The following is a 17,118-nucleotide window of genomic DNA, read 5'->3' as shown; positions in this document are numbered from 1 at the left end:
CGACCAACCCTGTATACTAAAATTTAACATTTAGCTATACTAATAATTTTTAATAATAGTAGGCTATATTAAAAATCATTTTAACATAAATAGAGTTTTTGATATCCAACTACTACAATTCAACAGGGTGTGAAAATGGCTACGAAATTAATAAAAAATCGTAATTAGCTTTTAAACTACCCTGTATAACATTACAAAACAGCATATTTTAAGAAAGAAGACATCGAGTAGAAACTAAAAATGTAAAAATATACAGGGTGTCCCATTAAAAAAAATGAAGTTTTAAGCAACTTCCGGTATAACCGGAAGTGGCAAATTGATGAAAATATTTTCATTAAATAGATCACCCTTCAAAACCCATTCATTCCAATTTTTATGATTCTGTTGCCTTTAGTTCCCTAAATATTTCTAATAGGCCAGTTATCTGCCTCACCCTATATAGGTTACTTAACCATATACAAATATGTGGTGGATTCGACAAATATTCAAAATATCTCGATAAAAACTGGCTTATCGAAAAAGTACTAAGAGACAAAAAAGTTTTAAAAACATTGTGTTTACCTAATGGTGCCACAATAATAAATTAATTGGAACGTACACAAAAGTTTGGGGGGGTTTAAGGGAGCAAAACCCCCATAAAATTTTTATGGGGTGCACAAATTTCACTTTAATTTTTTTTTAATGTTGCTGCCATAAGAATGCTACATGTCCATTTTCAATGAAAAATCTCCTGCCGCACCCTGTACAAATTCATTCTTATCATTAATTTTATCGTCCTCATACTTTACAGTCATAATAAACACGTTCGTTTAGTTCGTTATCCTATTTTATATATAGACTAGATAATTTTAAGTCTATTATCAAGGTATTTGTAGTTGATTATCATAAAATGAGTTGAATTAAGCACCAATTAAGAAAATATTAACAGTAACAGTAACAGTAGAGTAACAACTGTTTCGGTCGATGTATGTTGTGCCGATGTGTTCGATGAATAGCGTTTTGTTTGGAATTAAATACTTAATTAAATCTTTTGTGACAGTTAAAGAATGAATAAAAATTTCGTTAAATTTCAACAAATAGCAAAATATGCCACAATGGCTGATGTACAGGCGAGGTTTGTTTTACCGAAGAGATATGAAGGGTCTGGACCCAGTGTTTGGTGAGTACGTAAAAACTGTAACTTTTATTTATATTAGTTGTTTATTTGCTTTCAATCACTATATATTATGTAATCTTATAATCTTTCATACAGTCAGCTAACAACTGCTTTTGATAAATTTGGTGATAACAATATGTATTCAACAAAATATGCAAAACATTATACGTATTTTTTTAATTTTAAACAATATACATGGTGATTCATTAAGAATGACCAACCTCTGAGTTAAAAAAATAAATCACTTAAATAAAATATGGCTCGTTACTGAATTACAGGGTGTTTTATTTAAATATGTATTAACTATTTTTAGCTAGCACTTTAAAACTACTTGAAATTTTCTCGTCATAGTTGGCAGAAAGTGTATGTACTGTACACCCTTCGAAATTATGATAGACAAACGTTTCCGGTTACTACCAGAGGCTTACGTCAGTGAATAGTGAATAGTTGACCCTTCCCAAATTCTACGCCACTGGCGGAGTTGCTATTTTAGCACAATGTTTAGATTCTCCAATAATTAATAATACGCTCTTCATTCTTAACGATAAAGTCATTAGTTTTCGAGATATTTGAAGTTTAAAATGAAAAGGCAGAGCTGTTTTGTGCTATGCATTGTGCCCCTTCATTTCTAACTTCAAAAATCTCGAAAACTAATAATTTTATAATTACGAATAAAGAGTTTTTTATTTACATAGAAAGTATTCTTAAAATAGTAATTTCGCCAGTGGCGTAGAATGTGGGAAGGGTCAATTATTCAATTTCCCCTGTCGTATGCCTCTGGTAGTAGCCAGAATCGTTTATGTAGCACAATTTACTAGAATGTAGGTACACTACCTACAAATATTTAATAGTACTCAATGTTAATTTTATTGTTTCTTTTTCAGGACGGAATACATCCAAATGGCTATAGATTATAAACCCCTTAATCTTGGACAAGGTTTTTCAGATTACTCTCCGCCGAAATACATTACAGATAATCTAGCCGAAGTATCACATTCTTCAAATCCATTAATGCAACAGTATACCAGAGGATTCGTAAGTATTTTACCTTTTCTGTAATGTGCCAAGATGAAAAATATCGTCAAGAAAAATAGAGTAGGAATATAGAAACAAGATGAACTGAAAATTGTAAACAATGATTATACTAAGCAGGAAGTATCATCATCTACAAATCTACACCATCCCTCCTTTTAAGTAGTTTTGGCCTACCTATGTACCCTGATAAAATGATTTGGGATATTGAGCTAAATGAAAGATGGGATCGCAGCCTTGAAAACACAGGACGCATCGAGATAGCCCAGAAACGCTTTAAATGAAATGATGATGGACACTGTTATGTAATGGAAAACTGGGAACAGAACTAGTCCAGAGAAATAAGGTTTTTCTCGTGACACATCCCCCTCCAGGCCGAAACCAAATTTTTTGAGTAGTATGGACATCTATATTAATAACCTTTATGTTTCCTGCAGCCGAGTTTGATAATATACATAGTTATAAACAAATGAAGATCAAAAAGCGGTAAATTTTCGCTTTTTTCGTCTATAACCAAAAAGTTAAGCATTTTAAACAAATTTAAGAGTAAGAAACTCATAAATCTTCTAAAAAATTTCAATATGGCGTTCGCTGAATATGTCTATCCTTATTGGTTGCTTAGAAAATTGCAAAATAAATCATAAATTTTGAGTTTTTATAAATAATCATCTTCTTCTTCTTCTTGTAGTGCCTATCCGTTTCGGATGTTGGCGACCATCATGGCAATCTGTACTTTGCACACTGCTGCTCTGAAAAGATTTGTAGTGGTTGTGTTGAACCACGTACGTAGATTTTTCAGCCACGAAATCCTTCGCCTTCCTGGTCCTCGCTTTCCCTCTACTTTTCCCTGTAAGACCAGTTGCAGCAGTCCATATCTTTCACTGTTCCTCATGATGTGGCCGAGGTATTCGATTTTGGCTGTTTTTATTTTGATTAACAGCTCTTTTTCTTTTTGCATTCTCATAAATATTCATAACTTATATAAAAACTAACTTAAAATCTTCTTATTACACGAATTGCTGAGACTTCTGTTGCTTAAATTATATTTTAAATTTCAAAGCAATTGGTCAAATAGTTTAAAAGTTATTTAATTTGTTTATCCCAAATTCATTTTTTTGCAACACTGTAAGTCAGAAAATTATAAGGTTACAGTAAGACTTTGAAAGTTTATGAAAGAAGAAGATACTGCAAAATTATTTTGCAAAAACATGTGAATTAAAAAAGTGGGGGGGGGCTAACTTTGTCCCTAATTGTCCTAGGACAATTGTTTTTCTTTCTTATGGAAGAAGAACATTTATGCTATTGACTTAATTTAAAAAAAAATACAAAAAGTAATTTTAAACAGTGTAAAATTATTTTGCAGAAACACGTCGATTTTTTGCTTACTTATAAACAATTAGAATAACTTTGTAACCGTTACCCGTAGAAAAATTATTTTTGAAGTTATACTTCTTTACCGGCGATATGAGGGTGAATTTTTATATGTTAAAACCTATGATCCCGGCGCATGCGCATTATAACTTTGGCTTGCAAAAGAAAATTAATTGGGGATAAACAAATTAAATACCTTTTAAACTATCTGACCAATTGCTTTGAAATTTAGGGTATGATTTAAGCACCATAAGTCTCAGCATTCCGTGTAATAAGAACGTTCTAAGTTAATTTTTACATAAGTTATGAATATTTATGAAAACTAAAAATTTATGATTTATTTTGCAATTTTCGAAGCAACCAATAAGGATAGACATATTCAGCGAACGCCATATTGAAGTTTTTTATACGATTTATGAGTTTCTTACTCTCAAATTTGTTTAAAATACTGAACTTTTTGGTTATAGACGAAAAAAGCGAAAATGTACCGTTTTCTGATCTTCATTTGTTTATAACTATGTATATCATCAAAATCGGCTGTAGTAAACATAAAGGTTATTAATATAGATGTCCATACTACTCAAAAAATTTGGCTTCGGCCTGGAGGGGTTTGTGTCAGCAACAGGTTATTTTTTTTCCTTATTTCTCTGAACTAAACTTAGAACTAGAGTATTGAAATGCTATGTATAATCTACCCTATAATATGGAGTTAAAGCCTGGACAATTACGAACGCAACTGAATAAAGACAGTTTTGAGATGGGATATTATCGAATAATGTGGAAAATATCATGGACAAAGCACGTAACAATCATGAAGACTTTACGAAAAATGAAAACAGAAAAAATAATGGTGAACATTACGAAGTAAAGAAAAATGAGCTATTTTGGTCACACACATACTAAAAAATGAAAAATGTGAACGCACGTCCTCGTTGAAAATTTTAAAACAGAACATTTTAAAACAGTAGAAAAACATCAATAGAACTCTTCAGAACTGTTGCAGTCAGAGTAAAAGGCCCAGTTTGGGCATTTATGATGGCTAGGCGTGATGATGACCAATGTCCTTAAAGGATGTGGCACACGAAAAAGAAGAAGAAAGACTAAGATCATGTTCTAAGATCATGTTCTAAGATCATTTTCTATCACTCTCTAATATAAAATTCTCTATTTTCAGGGCCACCCTAGACTTGTCAAAGCAATAGCAAACCTTTATTCTCCATTGATAGGAAGAAATCTCGACGAAAGGAATGAAGTTATTACTACATCTGGTGCATACGAGGCACTTTTTTCTGCTATTTCTGGACATACAGACTTAGGAGACGAAGTTATTATATTAGAACCGTTTTTTGATTGCTATGAACCGATGGTAAAGTACGCCGGAGGTGTTCCAGTATTTATTCCACTCACGCCAGTAAGTTGATGGAGTATGTATCATTGTTCAATGATCAGCCGTTTTAAGTCCAATTCTGAACATAGGCCTTCCATAAATAATTCCATTGCACTGGATCCAGTTATGCTGGATGTGCTTGATGTTCGCGGACCACCTTGTTGGAGGTTTTCCTCGATTACAATAAGTATCGTGTCTAGGTCTCTATTCTAAAATTTTCTTGGTCCATTTTCCATCTCTAACTCTGGCAACATGTCCCGCCAAGTTCCATTTCAGCGTTGTATTTTTTAACTAAGTCCATAACACTAGTTTTTCCAAAGATAAAAGTATATCTATAAAAAACTAAAAAGTATATACTAAGTTTTCCAAAGATATAGTAGTATTACTCCGTGGAGTAACTAGGTGCATTTTCCGTTGGAACTTTACCAAGCTGCAGACGGGGGTTGTGAATTGCATAGTGTCGAATTCCTTCCCTTTTATCTTCACTGCAGCATCCATTTGGCTTGCAAATTGTAGAAGCCTTGGAGGTGTCACCAGGGAAATATACCAATAAGTTTTCAATTTAAAAATCTTTTAGTAATATTTTTAATATTTTTCAATATTATTAATGTTGCTATTAGGATTGAAAAACTTTATCTTTCAATTTCCAGATGACGCTAGTCACCTAATCCATTCACCTCAGTTGCAGTGTGGGACTAATATATGTCGAAAAATTTACTGGATTAGAGACAAGCAACCTATGCATTCTCTGAAGAGCCTCTAACAAGAGGTGAAATCGTCGATATGAGTGCTGGTTGCGCTCTCTAATCTAAGTAAAAATTGAGACATTTTTGGCCTCGCATTGCAACTGAATAAAAATGGTATACATTTTTATTTACTAGTTTTTCCCTCTATTAGTTTATTTGATTTGAAACTCTGTCTCTGAGGGAAATACGTCTTGCTCTAATGTTTGGTGAAAATCTAGTTTAGGTTCCAGTCTGTTAATAATTATTCTCATCAAGATCTTATACAGTGTAGCGAAAAAGTACCTATAGAAACACGATAATTTTTCTGAAACAGATGAATATATATTTATGAAATTCTAGAATCATGAATGAGAGGATATTCTGCATTTTCTAGAGAACATTTCAAATTTATGTGACGTCAGCATTTAGCGTATCGCCGCCATCTTGATTTTTTTAAAATAGCCACCTAGGTCGAGTGATATATCATAAAAAAGCTTATTTTTTCCTCTTTTCAGCAATACCAAAAAAATACGGTATTACTTATGAAAAATTCTATTACATTGCAATTTTAATTTAATTTAAACAGTTGGACAAAAAAATTGCTTGATTGACCACGGGCAGACAAGCAAAGCCGGGGAAGACCCCAACGCAATGGATAGACGACTTCAAAAGAATTGTGGCCAATTTAATAGCAGAGGCGCAGTAGTACAGAGGAAGATGGAAATATCAGGATAAGGCTTATGTTCGACAATAGACAACAAATCAGAGCTGATTGAAGATGATGATGATCATATCTAACTTTAATCAATTCTTTGAACCTCTTTGTGTTTGTAGAGTGTAACATTATACCTATTATGTTTTTAAGAAAGAATCTCGTGGTAAATTACCAACATCAGCCGATTGGACTTTCGACAAACTGGAGCTAGAAAAGGCGTTTAACGAAAAAACGAAAATAATCATTGTAAATTCCCCTAATAACCCACTGGGAAAAGTATTTTCGATAGATGAATTAACGTTTATTGCAGATCTATGTAAGAAATGGAATGTTCTTTGTATTTCGGATGAAGTGTATGAATGGATTGTTTATAAACCTCACGAACATATTAGAATGGGTATGTATTATTGTATTTAAACTACAACAATAAAATAAATAAATAACAGTTTAAAATAAGTAAAAGTTTAATATTAATTTCAGTATGTCTCTTTTTCTTAAGGTGTTTTCTCCATTACTGAAGGTTGGCTATAACTACAGCAAATTGCTCTCTATCTTGAACGATTCTTAGTATCGAATGTATGTCCATGCCTGTCCAGTCTCTTACGTTCTTCAGCCAGGAACATTTTCTTCTTTCTGGACCTCTTCTTCCTTCAACTTTCCCTTCCATTATGAGTCGTAAGATGTTGTATCTTTCTCCTCTGTAAATATGTCCTAGATAACTCGTTTTTCTGTTTTTTACAACATTTAGGAGTTCTTTCTCAGTCCCCATTCATCTCAATACCTTGTTGTTGGTCAAGTGCTCTGTCTAAGTCCAAGAGATCTTCAGCATCCTTCTAAAAGCCCACAGCTCAAAGCCTTCTATACGCCTCATACTTGTATTTCCGAGAGTCCATGTTTTCACTCCGTAGAGCAATATGGAATAAATGTTTTTACAAATTGATATCGGATATCCAACGATAACGTAGAGTTTATTAGGAATTTTTTCCTTCTTTGAAAAGCGGACCTAGCACACTCTATACGAACACGTATTTCGACCTCGTTTTCAAGATCATTTGTTATCCAGCAACCAGCAACCAAGATATTGGAATCTTTGTACGGGTTCTATCTGTTTGTTATAGATACGAATATTAATATCGGCATTTGGTGCACGTGTAACAGCCACTACTTTTGTTTTATTTGTTTTATATTCACCCCAAGCTATCTGCCTCTCTGGTTATGACATTCAAAAGTCATTGCAAACCCTCAGCACTCTCCGCAAAAATAACGGTGTCAGTAAGTTTATTAACAGTAAAAATAACAGTAAGTTTTTTATGTATTTATTCTACGTTAATTTTTATTCCTTCGTTAATATTTTCGAGGGCATTTTGAAAGATCTTTTCTGAATATATATTAAATAATAGTGGAGAAAGTACACATCCTTGAAGAACTCCTCTTTTTATTGACATTTCTGCTGTTAGACGATTGTCTATTTTGATTGACGCCATTTGATCCCAATGTAGGTTTTTAATAAGGGCCACATTGTTATGGTCTATACCATGTTGCGTTAGGGTTTCTATGAGTTCTTTGTGTTTTACTCGATCAAACGCTTTTTAGTAATCAATAAAACAGAGAAACGCGTATTTTCGCTGATCTCGGCATTTTTGTAGTAATATCTGGAGGCCAAATAATGCCTCCCTCGTACCAAGCCCCATACGAAATTCAGTCAGAAAATCAGTATTCATTTAACACTTTCACTGCTACATTGGTAATATAGGATTTTTTACAGAACAAAAATTACATTAAATTGAAAATTTGAAATATTTCGGTTATGCTGTTATTTTTTAGCTACATTACCCGACATGTGGGAAAGAACCATTACCATTGGATCTGCGGGAAAGTCATTCAGTGTGACAGGTTGGAAAGTTGGCTGGGCGTATTGTCCTGAGTTTTTAATGAAAAATCTACATATTGTTCACCAAAATAGTGTATATACTGGAGTTACTCCGATACAGGTATTTATTGTACTAAGTTTGCTATATGAAGTTATTAAGGGACTATCCTAGTGTAAAAGTACGAAATTCTTGTACTTTTTTGGGAATTTCTAAAATAAAAAGTATTGCACCAGTTGATTTCAAAATTTTGATGAGCATTTATTATAAAAAGAAGTATACGTAAAACAATTTTCACAAATGAATATTAAAAACAAGCTGAAAATGCGAGCATTATCATAACGAAAACTTTGTTTATTTACGTATTTTAATTCATAATATGGAAAATTGCTATTATGAAAAGTAGTTTAGAATTAAAAATTATGTTTTAATGTGCAATTATATCATTCTAATTTAAATGTTATGAACTATAAAGGTAGTTTACTTTTGATCGAAATTCATATTTTTTATATACCTCGTATAAAATTAATAAAATTTTACATATGATATTTGCATCATAAATCTTAGAACATGAAGAGGTTTTTATGAAGAATAATTTTTCTTCGTCAAATTAAAAATAAAAGAGTTATAAATGAAAATGTTGTTGGTATCCATAATTTGAGAAAAATCTTCAAATATTTTTTTCCATTAGAAGGATGTAATTGCACATATCAGACCATAATTTTTTACACCAAACAGTATTATTTCATATACTGTCGGTTCGCTAAATTCAGACACAACTGGTTAGTGATTTTAGTCAATAATTTTGCCAATTTGGCAAAAAAAATAATTACTAATTAGTTAATAATTACTAAATAATTAGTAATTTTGTCAATTTTGGCAAAATTTGCAAAAACAAAAAAATTACCTACTAAAATTACTAGCCAGTTGTGTCGAGTTTAGCGAACCGACTATATTTTAATTTCATAGCAAATGGAACAGTCCATTTATCATAAAGGGGAGGCCGTATACCCGTATAAACCTTTTTAAAGCTGTTAATAAATAATTATTGCTTTTAAAATATACTCAAATTGTATTTTTGAACATCTTATTTATTTTATATAATAATTAAATTCACTATCAAATGTCATTGATGTTTTATTAATACTTAATTTAAAATTTATTTCGACATTCACGAAGTGTCAAACTCAAATGTAAATAGCCTATGCTTTGCTTAACAAATTGAGATTAAAAAAACTAGCCTACTTAATAGCAACGATTTCAGCTGGACGTGTAATGTGTGGGAAGAAAATAAAACGATTGTGACGTTACATTTTAGACTTTGAAGTCGATTATCTCGAAGACGGTTAGAAATATCGAAATGCCGTTTTCAGATTTGGATTCAGAAGAAAAAACTACATAAGAATCCATTGATAATTCTGATCTGAGTATTGCAGGAGCGGCAACGCAATAACACACACACCTTTGCGAATTTATAAACGAAATGTTTTCGTTGATAAACGATTCATGAGCCACCTACTGGCACCGTGAAAATAAAAATATAGCTCCACTGCAACAGTGATTGGGACTAACAGAGATCCTGAAACATAAAATTTCAAATTGATTATTGAAATATAAGTTATTTCCCATACCATCAACTAGAATTTTTGAAAAATATTTAAATTTGGAAAAATGACGAGGTGTTGAAGATATTTTTTAAAATAAGCTAAAACATTTTCAGTTTCAAAAACCGCCAAATTGACATTTTTATCCGATCAAAAAACCCCTAGTTGATGGTATGGAAAATAACTTATTTTTCAATAATAACTTTGAAATTTTATGTTTCAGGACTTCTGTTAGTCCCAATCACTGCAGCAGTGGAGCTATGTTTTTATTTTCACGGTGCCAGTAGATAGCCCATAAATCGTTTATTTTCAATATTTTTTTATAAAAATTGTTTTACATATACTTCTTTTTATAATAAATGCTCATGCAAATTTTCAAAATAATTGGTACAGTACTTTTTATTTTAGAAATTCCCAAAAAAGTATATGAATTTCGTACTTTTACATTAGGATAGCCCCTTAACTATAACACACATTACACAATTTTCCCACGAATAAGTCTGTGACGGGTAATTCTTTTAGGAGAACAGACTCAATAAAACACAGGTTAAAAATAAAATTATATATATATATATATATATATATATATATATATATATATATATATATATATATATAACAAGGTTGAAATATTGGGGTAGCAGCAATATAGAAATATTGCTGCTACCCCAATATTTCAACCTTGTTTCCTAACTTTTCAGCAAAGATTATATACCTGTTATATATATATATATATATATATATATATATATATATATATATATATATATATATATATATATATATAATTTATTCAGGATATTTATGTACAGTTTAAAATTAAAAAAAAACAAAATAAAATATCATTATATCTTCGCCCCGTTCCGGAACAAGCTCCCTAGGCGGCTGTCTGCAAAAGAAATTAAATTGTATTTATAACTGTCATCAAAAATATAATAACAACATAGTATATACAATAGCAATCACGCTATACGGAATTAATATATCTACATTCTACATAATTACACACTTAAACTCGTAGTCCCCAATCAAACATCGACGCACAGTTACCCATCAGCCTGCTCTGGGCGGAGGTGGCAGCTACCCCTCACTGCGGTTACAGCTCCGGCTAAACGCCTCTTCATTATAGAGCGCGTCCACCTCGGCAGGTTCCAATTCTTTCCATTGCATATCTGCCGTTTGAGTTCTTCCCGGTTCAGTACACCGAGGGGAACTTATTTCATGATTCTCCTTGCACTTCTTAAATACAAAAGGAAAAACAATATCAAACTTTATTACAGTCATAATAACAACATTAAAATGATACGATAAACAATACAATATAATACAATAACAACCTCGCTACGTTAAATCAACATAGCCCTATATTCCGATCCTGACATACCGCATTTTGCTTCAATGCGGCACGTAGTCATTCGTTCCTCGCTACTACCGCTTCCTGCGATAACGGTCAGGGCAAGACTCCACTTCACCACGGTGGCATCTACCTAGGCATAGTTCCACCTCAAGATACGGTGCATCTTTGCCCATCCAGCTAGTGCTAGTTCAACACGCTAGCAACAGCTGTCGAGCCATTGCTAGTTTTCAACACGCTAGCAACGACTGATTTTCTCATTTTCCTGGCTCGCCTTAAATATGCTCTCGATGCCACTACTCCTTCTGTTTCCCCCAGCAGTGCTATGCGCCAACACGGCTGCTCCTACGGTTGTCTTTGGTCGACCGGCTCATCGCTGGCATTACATCTTTACATTCTCGGTAGCCATCATTCCTTCGTTTCGCCGGAGGTTGCGCCGATATGGAAACGCGTTCGATCCTGTGCTGTTGATCTGCCGAACGCCGAATATAATTAGACTTGCAACGATTTCTTTAGATGTAGATGTCATATTCGTACAAATTTTAGGAAGCTGTAGCTATCTCAATGGAGAAAGAAATTGGGAGATTTGGACGTGACGATTGTTATTTTTTTTCGTTGCCAAAAGAATTGGAAACCAAAAGGGATTATATGACCAGGATGCTGATGGACGTTGGAATGATTCCCAATGTCCCTGATGGGGGCTACTTTATGTTAACCGATTGGTCTCCTGTTGGTAAGTATTTTTCTTTATCAAAAATTATCGGTACTAGAGCAATATTTAGGAATACCTATTCATCATCATCATCATCAATTAGACCTTGGAATGCACTGCTGGATATAGGCCTCCCCTATTTCCGTCCACTGTCTTCTGTCCTGGCGCTAAGAATCAAAGTAGTGGTCATTGTTTTTATATCGTCCGTTCATCCCGTGGTGGTCTTTCTCTACTTCTTTTTTTGGCTCTTGGTCTCCTCTCGAGCAACCTCTTTGTCCATCTCCCATCTGTCAGACGAGCCACATAACCGACCCAGTTCCATTTAAGTTTAGCCACCTGATATACCACATATGTGACTCCTGTTCTCAATCATAGTTCTTCGTTTGTTATATGGTCCTGCAATGAGACACAAATCATCGACAATTCCATTTTACGTGAGCTATTCATAGCTTCTTAGCAGATGCGGTTGTTAATGTTAGAGTTTCAGCACCATAGGTCATAACCGTAAAACGCATTGGTTAAAGACATTCCGTTTCAAGCAGATTGGAAGATCACTTTTGAATAATACGTCTCTGAGTTTACCGTATGCGAGCCAGAAAAAATAATTCTTCGTTTCAATTCGCACGTTTGATTGTCTCTCGTGATTCGTATTTCATGACCAAGATATTTGTACTTTTAAGATTACTTATTAGGCCTTCTAAAACTAGACTCTAGATGCAAAAAAAGCAAATCTATTAATGAACTGAAATTAATTTCCATCATATCTTAACTATTTTGTAATATTTCTTAACTGTTAATATTGTTCTGAAGCTATTTCTTTGTGGCATTTATATAATTTATTATTCTAAAATGGGAAATAAGCCAGAATTTAATTTAAAAAATTATTTTATTAACGTTTCGACTTCCACTTCGGACGTCGTTGTCAAAATACAAAACATTAATATTTTGTATTTTGACAACGACGTCCGAAGTGGAAGTCGAAACGTTAATAAAATATTTACACTTATCGCTCATTACTTTCTTTACAGAGTCAAAGGCTGATATGAATTCGGAAACAGATAAATACAAGGACTACAGATTTACCAAGTGGATGGCTAAGAAAATTGGACTTCAAGGAATACCTTGTTCGGCATTTTACAGTGAGCCACACAAACATTTAGTAGAAAATTATGTCCGCTACTGTTTTATAAAGGTAAATTTTTGTTGTACGTATTATCTTCTTCTTCTAGTGCCGACTCCAATAATGAAGGTTGGCTATAACCATTTCAAATTCGTCTCTGTCTTCTTCTTTTCTTAAAAGCGTGTGTGTATTTAACCCGGTCCAGTCACGAATGTTTTTCAGCCAGGCTACTTGTCGTCTACCACGACCCCTTTTCCCTTCTAATTTACCCTTCATAATCAGCTGTAACAACTCGTACTTATTATGTCTATGTATGTTCCTCAATTATGCTGATTTTCTCTTTTTAATGGTGGTCAAAAGTTCTCTGTCTCTTCCCATTTTGTGCAACACCATTTCGTTCGTAATACCGGGTGTCCATCTATATTTTCCCCCATTTTAACTGCCTATAACTTCTAAACGGCTCAAGATAGAAACATGCGGTTTTCGCTGAAATGTTTTATTTTACTAAAAGTTTTGTATGAATCGATTGAGTTTTTTATATCGCTTTCAATTACGAAAATAAAAATGGCGGATTTTAAAAAAAAAACTTTGTTGACTTTTTTTTAATGGAACACCCAGTATATTTTTTTGTAAATTGAAAGAACGATCATTCACCTATCCAGCGATATAAAGTTTTTCAAAATCGGTTGTCAAATCACTGAGTAATTAATTTTTAAAATGAGAGGTGCAGCGTGGATATCACATACCTAAATAACATGTAACTAAGCAAAATGATATGTTGTGATTTTCACATTGCATCTCTCATTTTAAAAATTAATTTCTCAGTCATTTGAAAAGCGATTTTAAAAAAAATTATATCGCTGGATAGGTAAATGACCATTTTTTCAGGTTACAAAAAATATACTGGGTGTTTTAATAAAAAAAGTCAACAACGTTTTTTTTTCAAAAACCCGCCATTTTTTATTTAAAAGCGATATGAAAAATGGCCATTTACCTAAAAAATTGAACAAAAGATCATTTACCTATCTCGCTATATAAAAATTTTCAAAATCGGTTATCAAATGACTGAGCAATTAATTTTTAAAATGAGAGATGCAATGTGGAAATCACATAACATAATATCAATTTGCCTAGTTAGAGAGTTGCACCTCTCATTTTAAAAATTAATTACTCAGTCATTTGACAACCGATTTTGAAAAACTTTATATCGCTGGATAGATGAATGACCTTTCTTTCAATTTACAAAAAAATATACTGGGTGTTCCATTAAAAAAAGTCAACAAAGTTTTTTTCAAAAATCCGCCATTTTTTTTTTTCGTATTTGAAAGCGATATAAAAAATTTAATCCATTCAGACAAAACTTTTACTAAAATAAAACATTTCAGCGAAAACCGCATATTTCTATCTTGAGCCGTTTAGAAGTTATAGGCAGTTAAAATGGGGGAAAATATAGATGGACACCCGGTATTATCGGTCCACGGTGTTTTCGAAATTCTCCTGAAAAGTCACTTCTCAAAAGCTTCCAGCTTTCTCACTAAGTCAACATTGCCAGTCCAATCTTCGACACCATAAAGAAGAATAGAGTGGATATAACATTTTACCATGCGATATCGGATTTGCAGATTGAGTCTTTGGTTACTCAGAAATTTCCTCATTTTCAAAAAGGCTGCTCCTCTTGATTGCTCTATTTTTGATCTTCAGTAATCCAGACTTCTAAGTATTGCATTTTTTCCGTTTGTTCGATACCTTCATTTTTATCTGGATCCTTGTTATGACTTTACCCTTCTTGCTGATCACCATGGTTTTTGTTTTGTTTTTGTTTACTGTTAAACCAAACTGTTCCCCACTATTACAAATAGTGTTTAGAAGCGTCTGCAGGTCTTGCTAACTTTTAGCGATAATGACTGTATCGTCGGCATAACCAATGTTCTACTTATATTTTCACCATTTATTTTGATCTCTTCTGTGCTGTTTTCAAGTGCTTGTCTAAATAACTCTTTGGAGTATATATTAAATAATAATGGTGAAAGTACACAGCCCTGCCTCACTCCTCTACTTATCTGTTGCGCATCCGTACTATTTCCATCTAATGGTACAATGGCCTTTTGGTTCCAATAAGATTTCTCACTATGTTAATAACATTTGTGTCGAGTCCTTTTCGTTTTAGATATTCCATGAGAATGTTATGTTTAATTTTGTCGAAAGCTTTCTCATAGTCTATAAATGCTACGAAAAGATATTTTTGTTGGTCTCGACATTTTTGGGCAAGATTTGTGAAACTATACAGAACCTCTACTGTTCCGAAGCCATTACGAAAGCCAAATTGTCTATTACTCATATCCTGTTCACATTTTCTGAATATTCTTGCATGTGTATGTATCATAGTGAGTGTTATCTTTCTTAAATATTCATTATCATCCTTGCGTTCATCATTATTTCTTTATTAATATTTTTTTATTATTTTAGTCTGACGAAACTCTGAAACAAGCTGAGACAATATTACAACGATTGAAGGAGACCGCCTGAGATTTTTTGAATCTTCTGTACATCTATAATAAATAAAAATAAAATATTGCGTTAATATGTTATTAATATTATAAGGGTAGAGTAGCGAGTTCCTCATCATTCTACACTACTCCAAGAACTTAACGCACCACCTTAAAAATGGGTCATTTTTGATATCACGAATTTCCTAAACCTGTTGTCCGATTTAAGTGATATTTTTAATATGTTATAGCCTTATTTTTTAACAATACCGCTGTAAGAATATTGTTGCTAGACAGTTAAATTGTCAATGTATACCGGGTGTACCAATCAACTTGTGTTCACCCTGTTTTTTCTTAAAGTTTACCACACCCTGTGAAATATTCTAGCATTTATTAAAATTTGAAATTAAATCCGAACTATAGCCTCAGATTTTCTTAACATTCTGTGTTTCTATTCATTCGCTTATGTTGAATAAAAAAAGAATGTGTGTGTACTTTGTACGCACGTAAGAAGTTATACTTCTAATATAATCTAACTCCATATTATGATTTCAACGAAATCAATATGCCTATCTACTTTAAACAGTTTTTTTTGTATTGTATTTAAATATTAAACTAATTTTAGAAAGAACAAAAAGAATACCAAAAATTAAAAGGAAAAAAGGATATGACTTTTTCAGGATTCGAACATAGGACCTCTCGATCCCTAGGCGAATGCTCTACCGATCCGCTACCACCGCTTTTGTATTCAGTCGATCATTTCTCGGACATAATAACAATTACGGTGACAGATACATTAATTGAAAATAAACATTTTCAATAATACTTTAAGGAGGAAGACAAATCCACAGACATAAAAATTATAATAAATATATTTACTAAAAACACTAATAATATATTCTTTTCATGCACATCTTATTTGCGCTACATAACTTAAAAGATGTAGCGACTAATACCATAATGTCGGTGTGCGCATGCTCCAGGAAATGTAAAAATTCACCCTCGTGCCTAAAAAAGTAATACTTCAAAAGTTAAGTACTTTCACAACTAGCCATGTTCTTCATCATTGCAGGGTGTTTCTAAATAAGTGCGACAACCTTTAAGTGGTAATTCTGCATGAAAAAATAATGATCGTTTGCTTTATACACACATGTCCCTAATAGTGGAGTCACTGAAGGTTTTCACCTCCGATTTCGTTGAACCTCTATCGATTTTCGTGAAAATTGGTAAGTAATTAGAGGATACCTCCAGGAACAAAGGTGACATGATGCCAACTTGCGCTTTGACCCTGGGGGTGGATGCTACCCCTTCTCGGGGGTGAAAGTTATTTTATTAAAAATAATACCATAAATCGATAGGGGAACAAATTATAAGTAAAATTTGTTATATAAAGTTATTAATATAAATCAACACTTTTTAAGTTATTAAAGACTAAAGATTTTATTTTTTCGTAAAAAAATGCATGTTTTAAATTGGTTTTTCAAGTATAACTCAAAAACTATAAGCTTTTACAAAATAGTTATTCTTACTGAAATTGATGGTAATAAAAAACTAAATACATTCCTCACTTAAAGAACTAAACTAATGT

The 17,118-nt window shown here is 32.7% G+C and overlaps 1 protein-coding gene across 2 annotated transcripts; it reads left to right on the top strand.

Annotated features, from left to right (window-relative positions):
• Nucleotides 1-797: 797 nt before the first annotated feature.
• Nucleotides 798-15,625, top strand: LOC114324373 (kynurenine aminotransferase). 2 transcript variants are annotated; one of them, XM_050648994.1, is made up of 8 exons: nt 798-1,159; nt 2,041-2,191; nt 4,734-4,970; nt 6,537-6,783; nt 8,211-8,377; nt 11,759-11,945; nt 12,953-13,116; nt 15,511-15,625. In XM_050648994.1, exons 1-8 carry the CDS (start codon nt 1,047-1,049, stop codon nt 15,568-15,570), a joined length of 1,326 nt encoding a protein of 441 aa, XP_050504951.1. In that variant the 5' UTR covers nt 798-1,046; the 3' UTR covers nt 15,571-15,625. The 2 variants fall into 2 exon arrangements, with proteins under 2 accessions (XP_050504951.1, XP_050504952.1); XM_050648995.1 differs by lacking the exon at nt 798-1,159 and adding an exon at nt 1,913-1,977.
• Nucleotides 15,626-17,118: the final 1,493 nt, after the last annotated feature.

The sequence above is a fragment of the Diabrotica virgifera genome, chromosome 4 (genome assembly GCF_917563875.1).
Source record: "Diabrotica virgifera virgifera chromosome 4, PGI_DIABVI_V3a".
In the NCBI taxonomy this organism is placed as follows: domain Eukaryota; kingdom Metazoa; phylum Arthropoda; class Insecta; order Coleoptera; family Chrysomelidae; genus Diabrotica; species Diabrotica virgifera.
Note: the sequence above shows the minus strand (reverse complement) of the source record. Positions and strands in the feature narration are given on the sequence as shown.

Excerpts from the sequence above, each read along its gene's own strand:
- LOC114324373 (XM_050648994.1), top strand. The coding sequence starts at position 1,047 with ATGAATAAAAATTTCGTTAAATTTCAACAAATAGCAAAATATGCCACA. Across the intron at positions 1,160-2,040 it reads GGGTCTGGACCCAGTGTTTG|GACGGAATACATCCAAATGG; the intron begins GTGAGTACGTAA and ends TTTCTTTTTCAG. Across the intron at positions 11,946-12,952 it reads AACCGATTGGTCTCCTGTTG|AGTCAAAGGCTGATATGAAT; the intron begins GTAAGTATTTTT and ends CTTTCTTTACAG.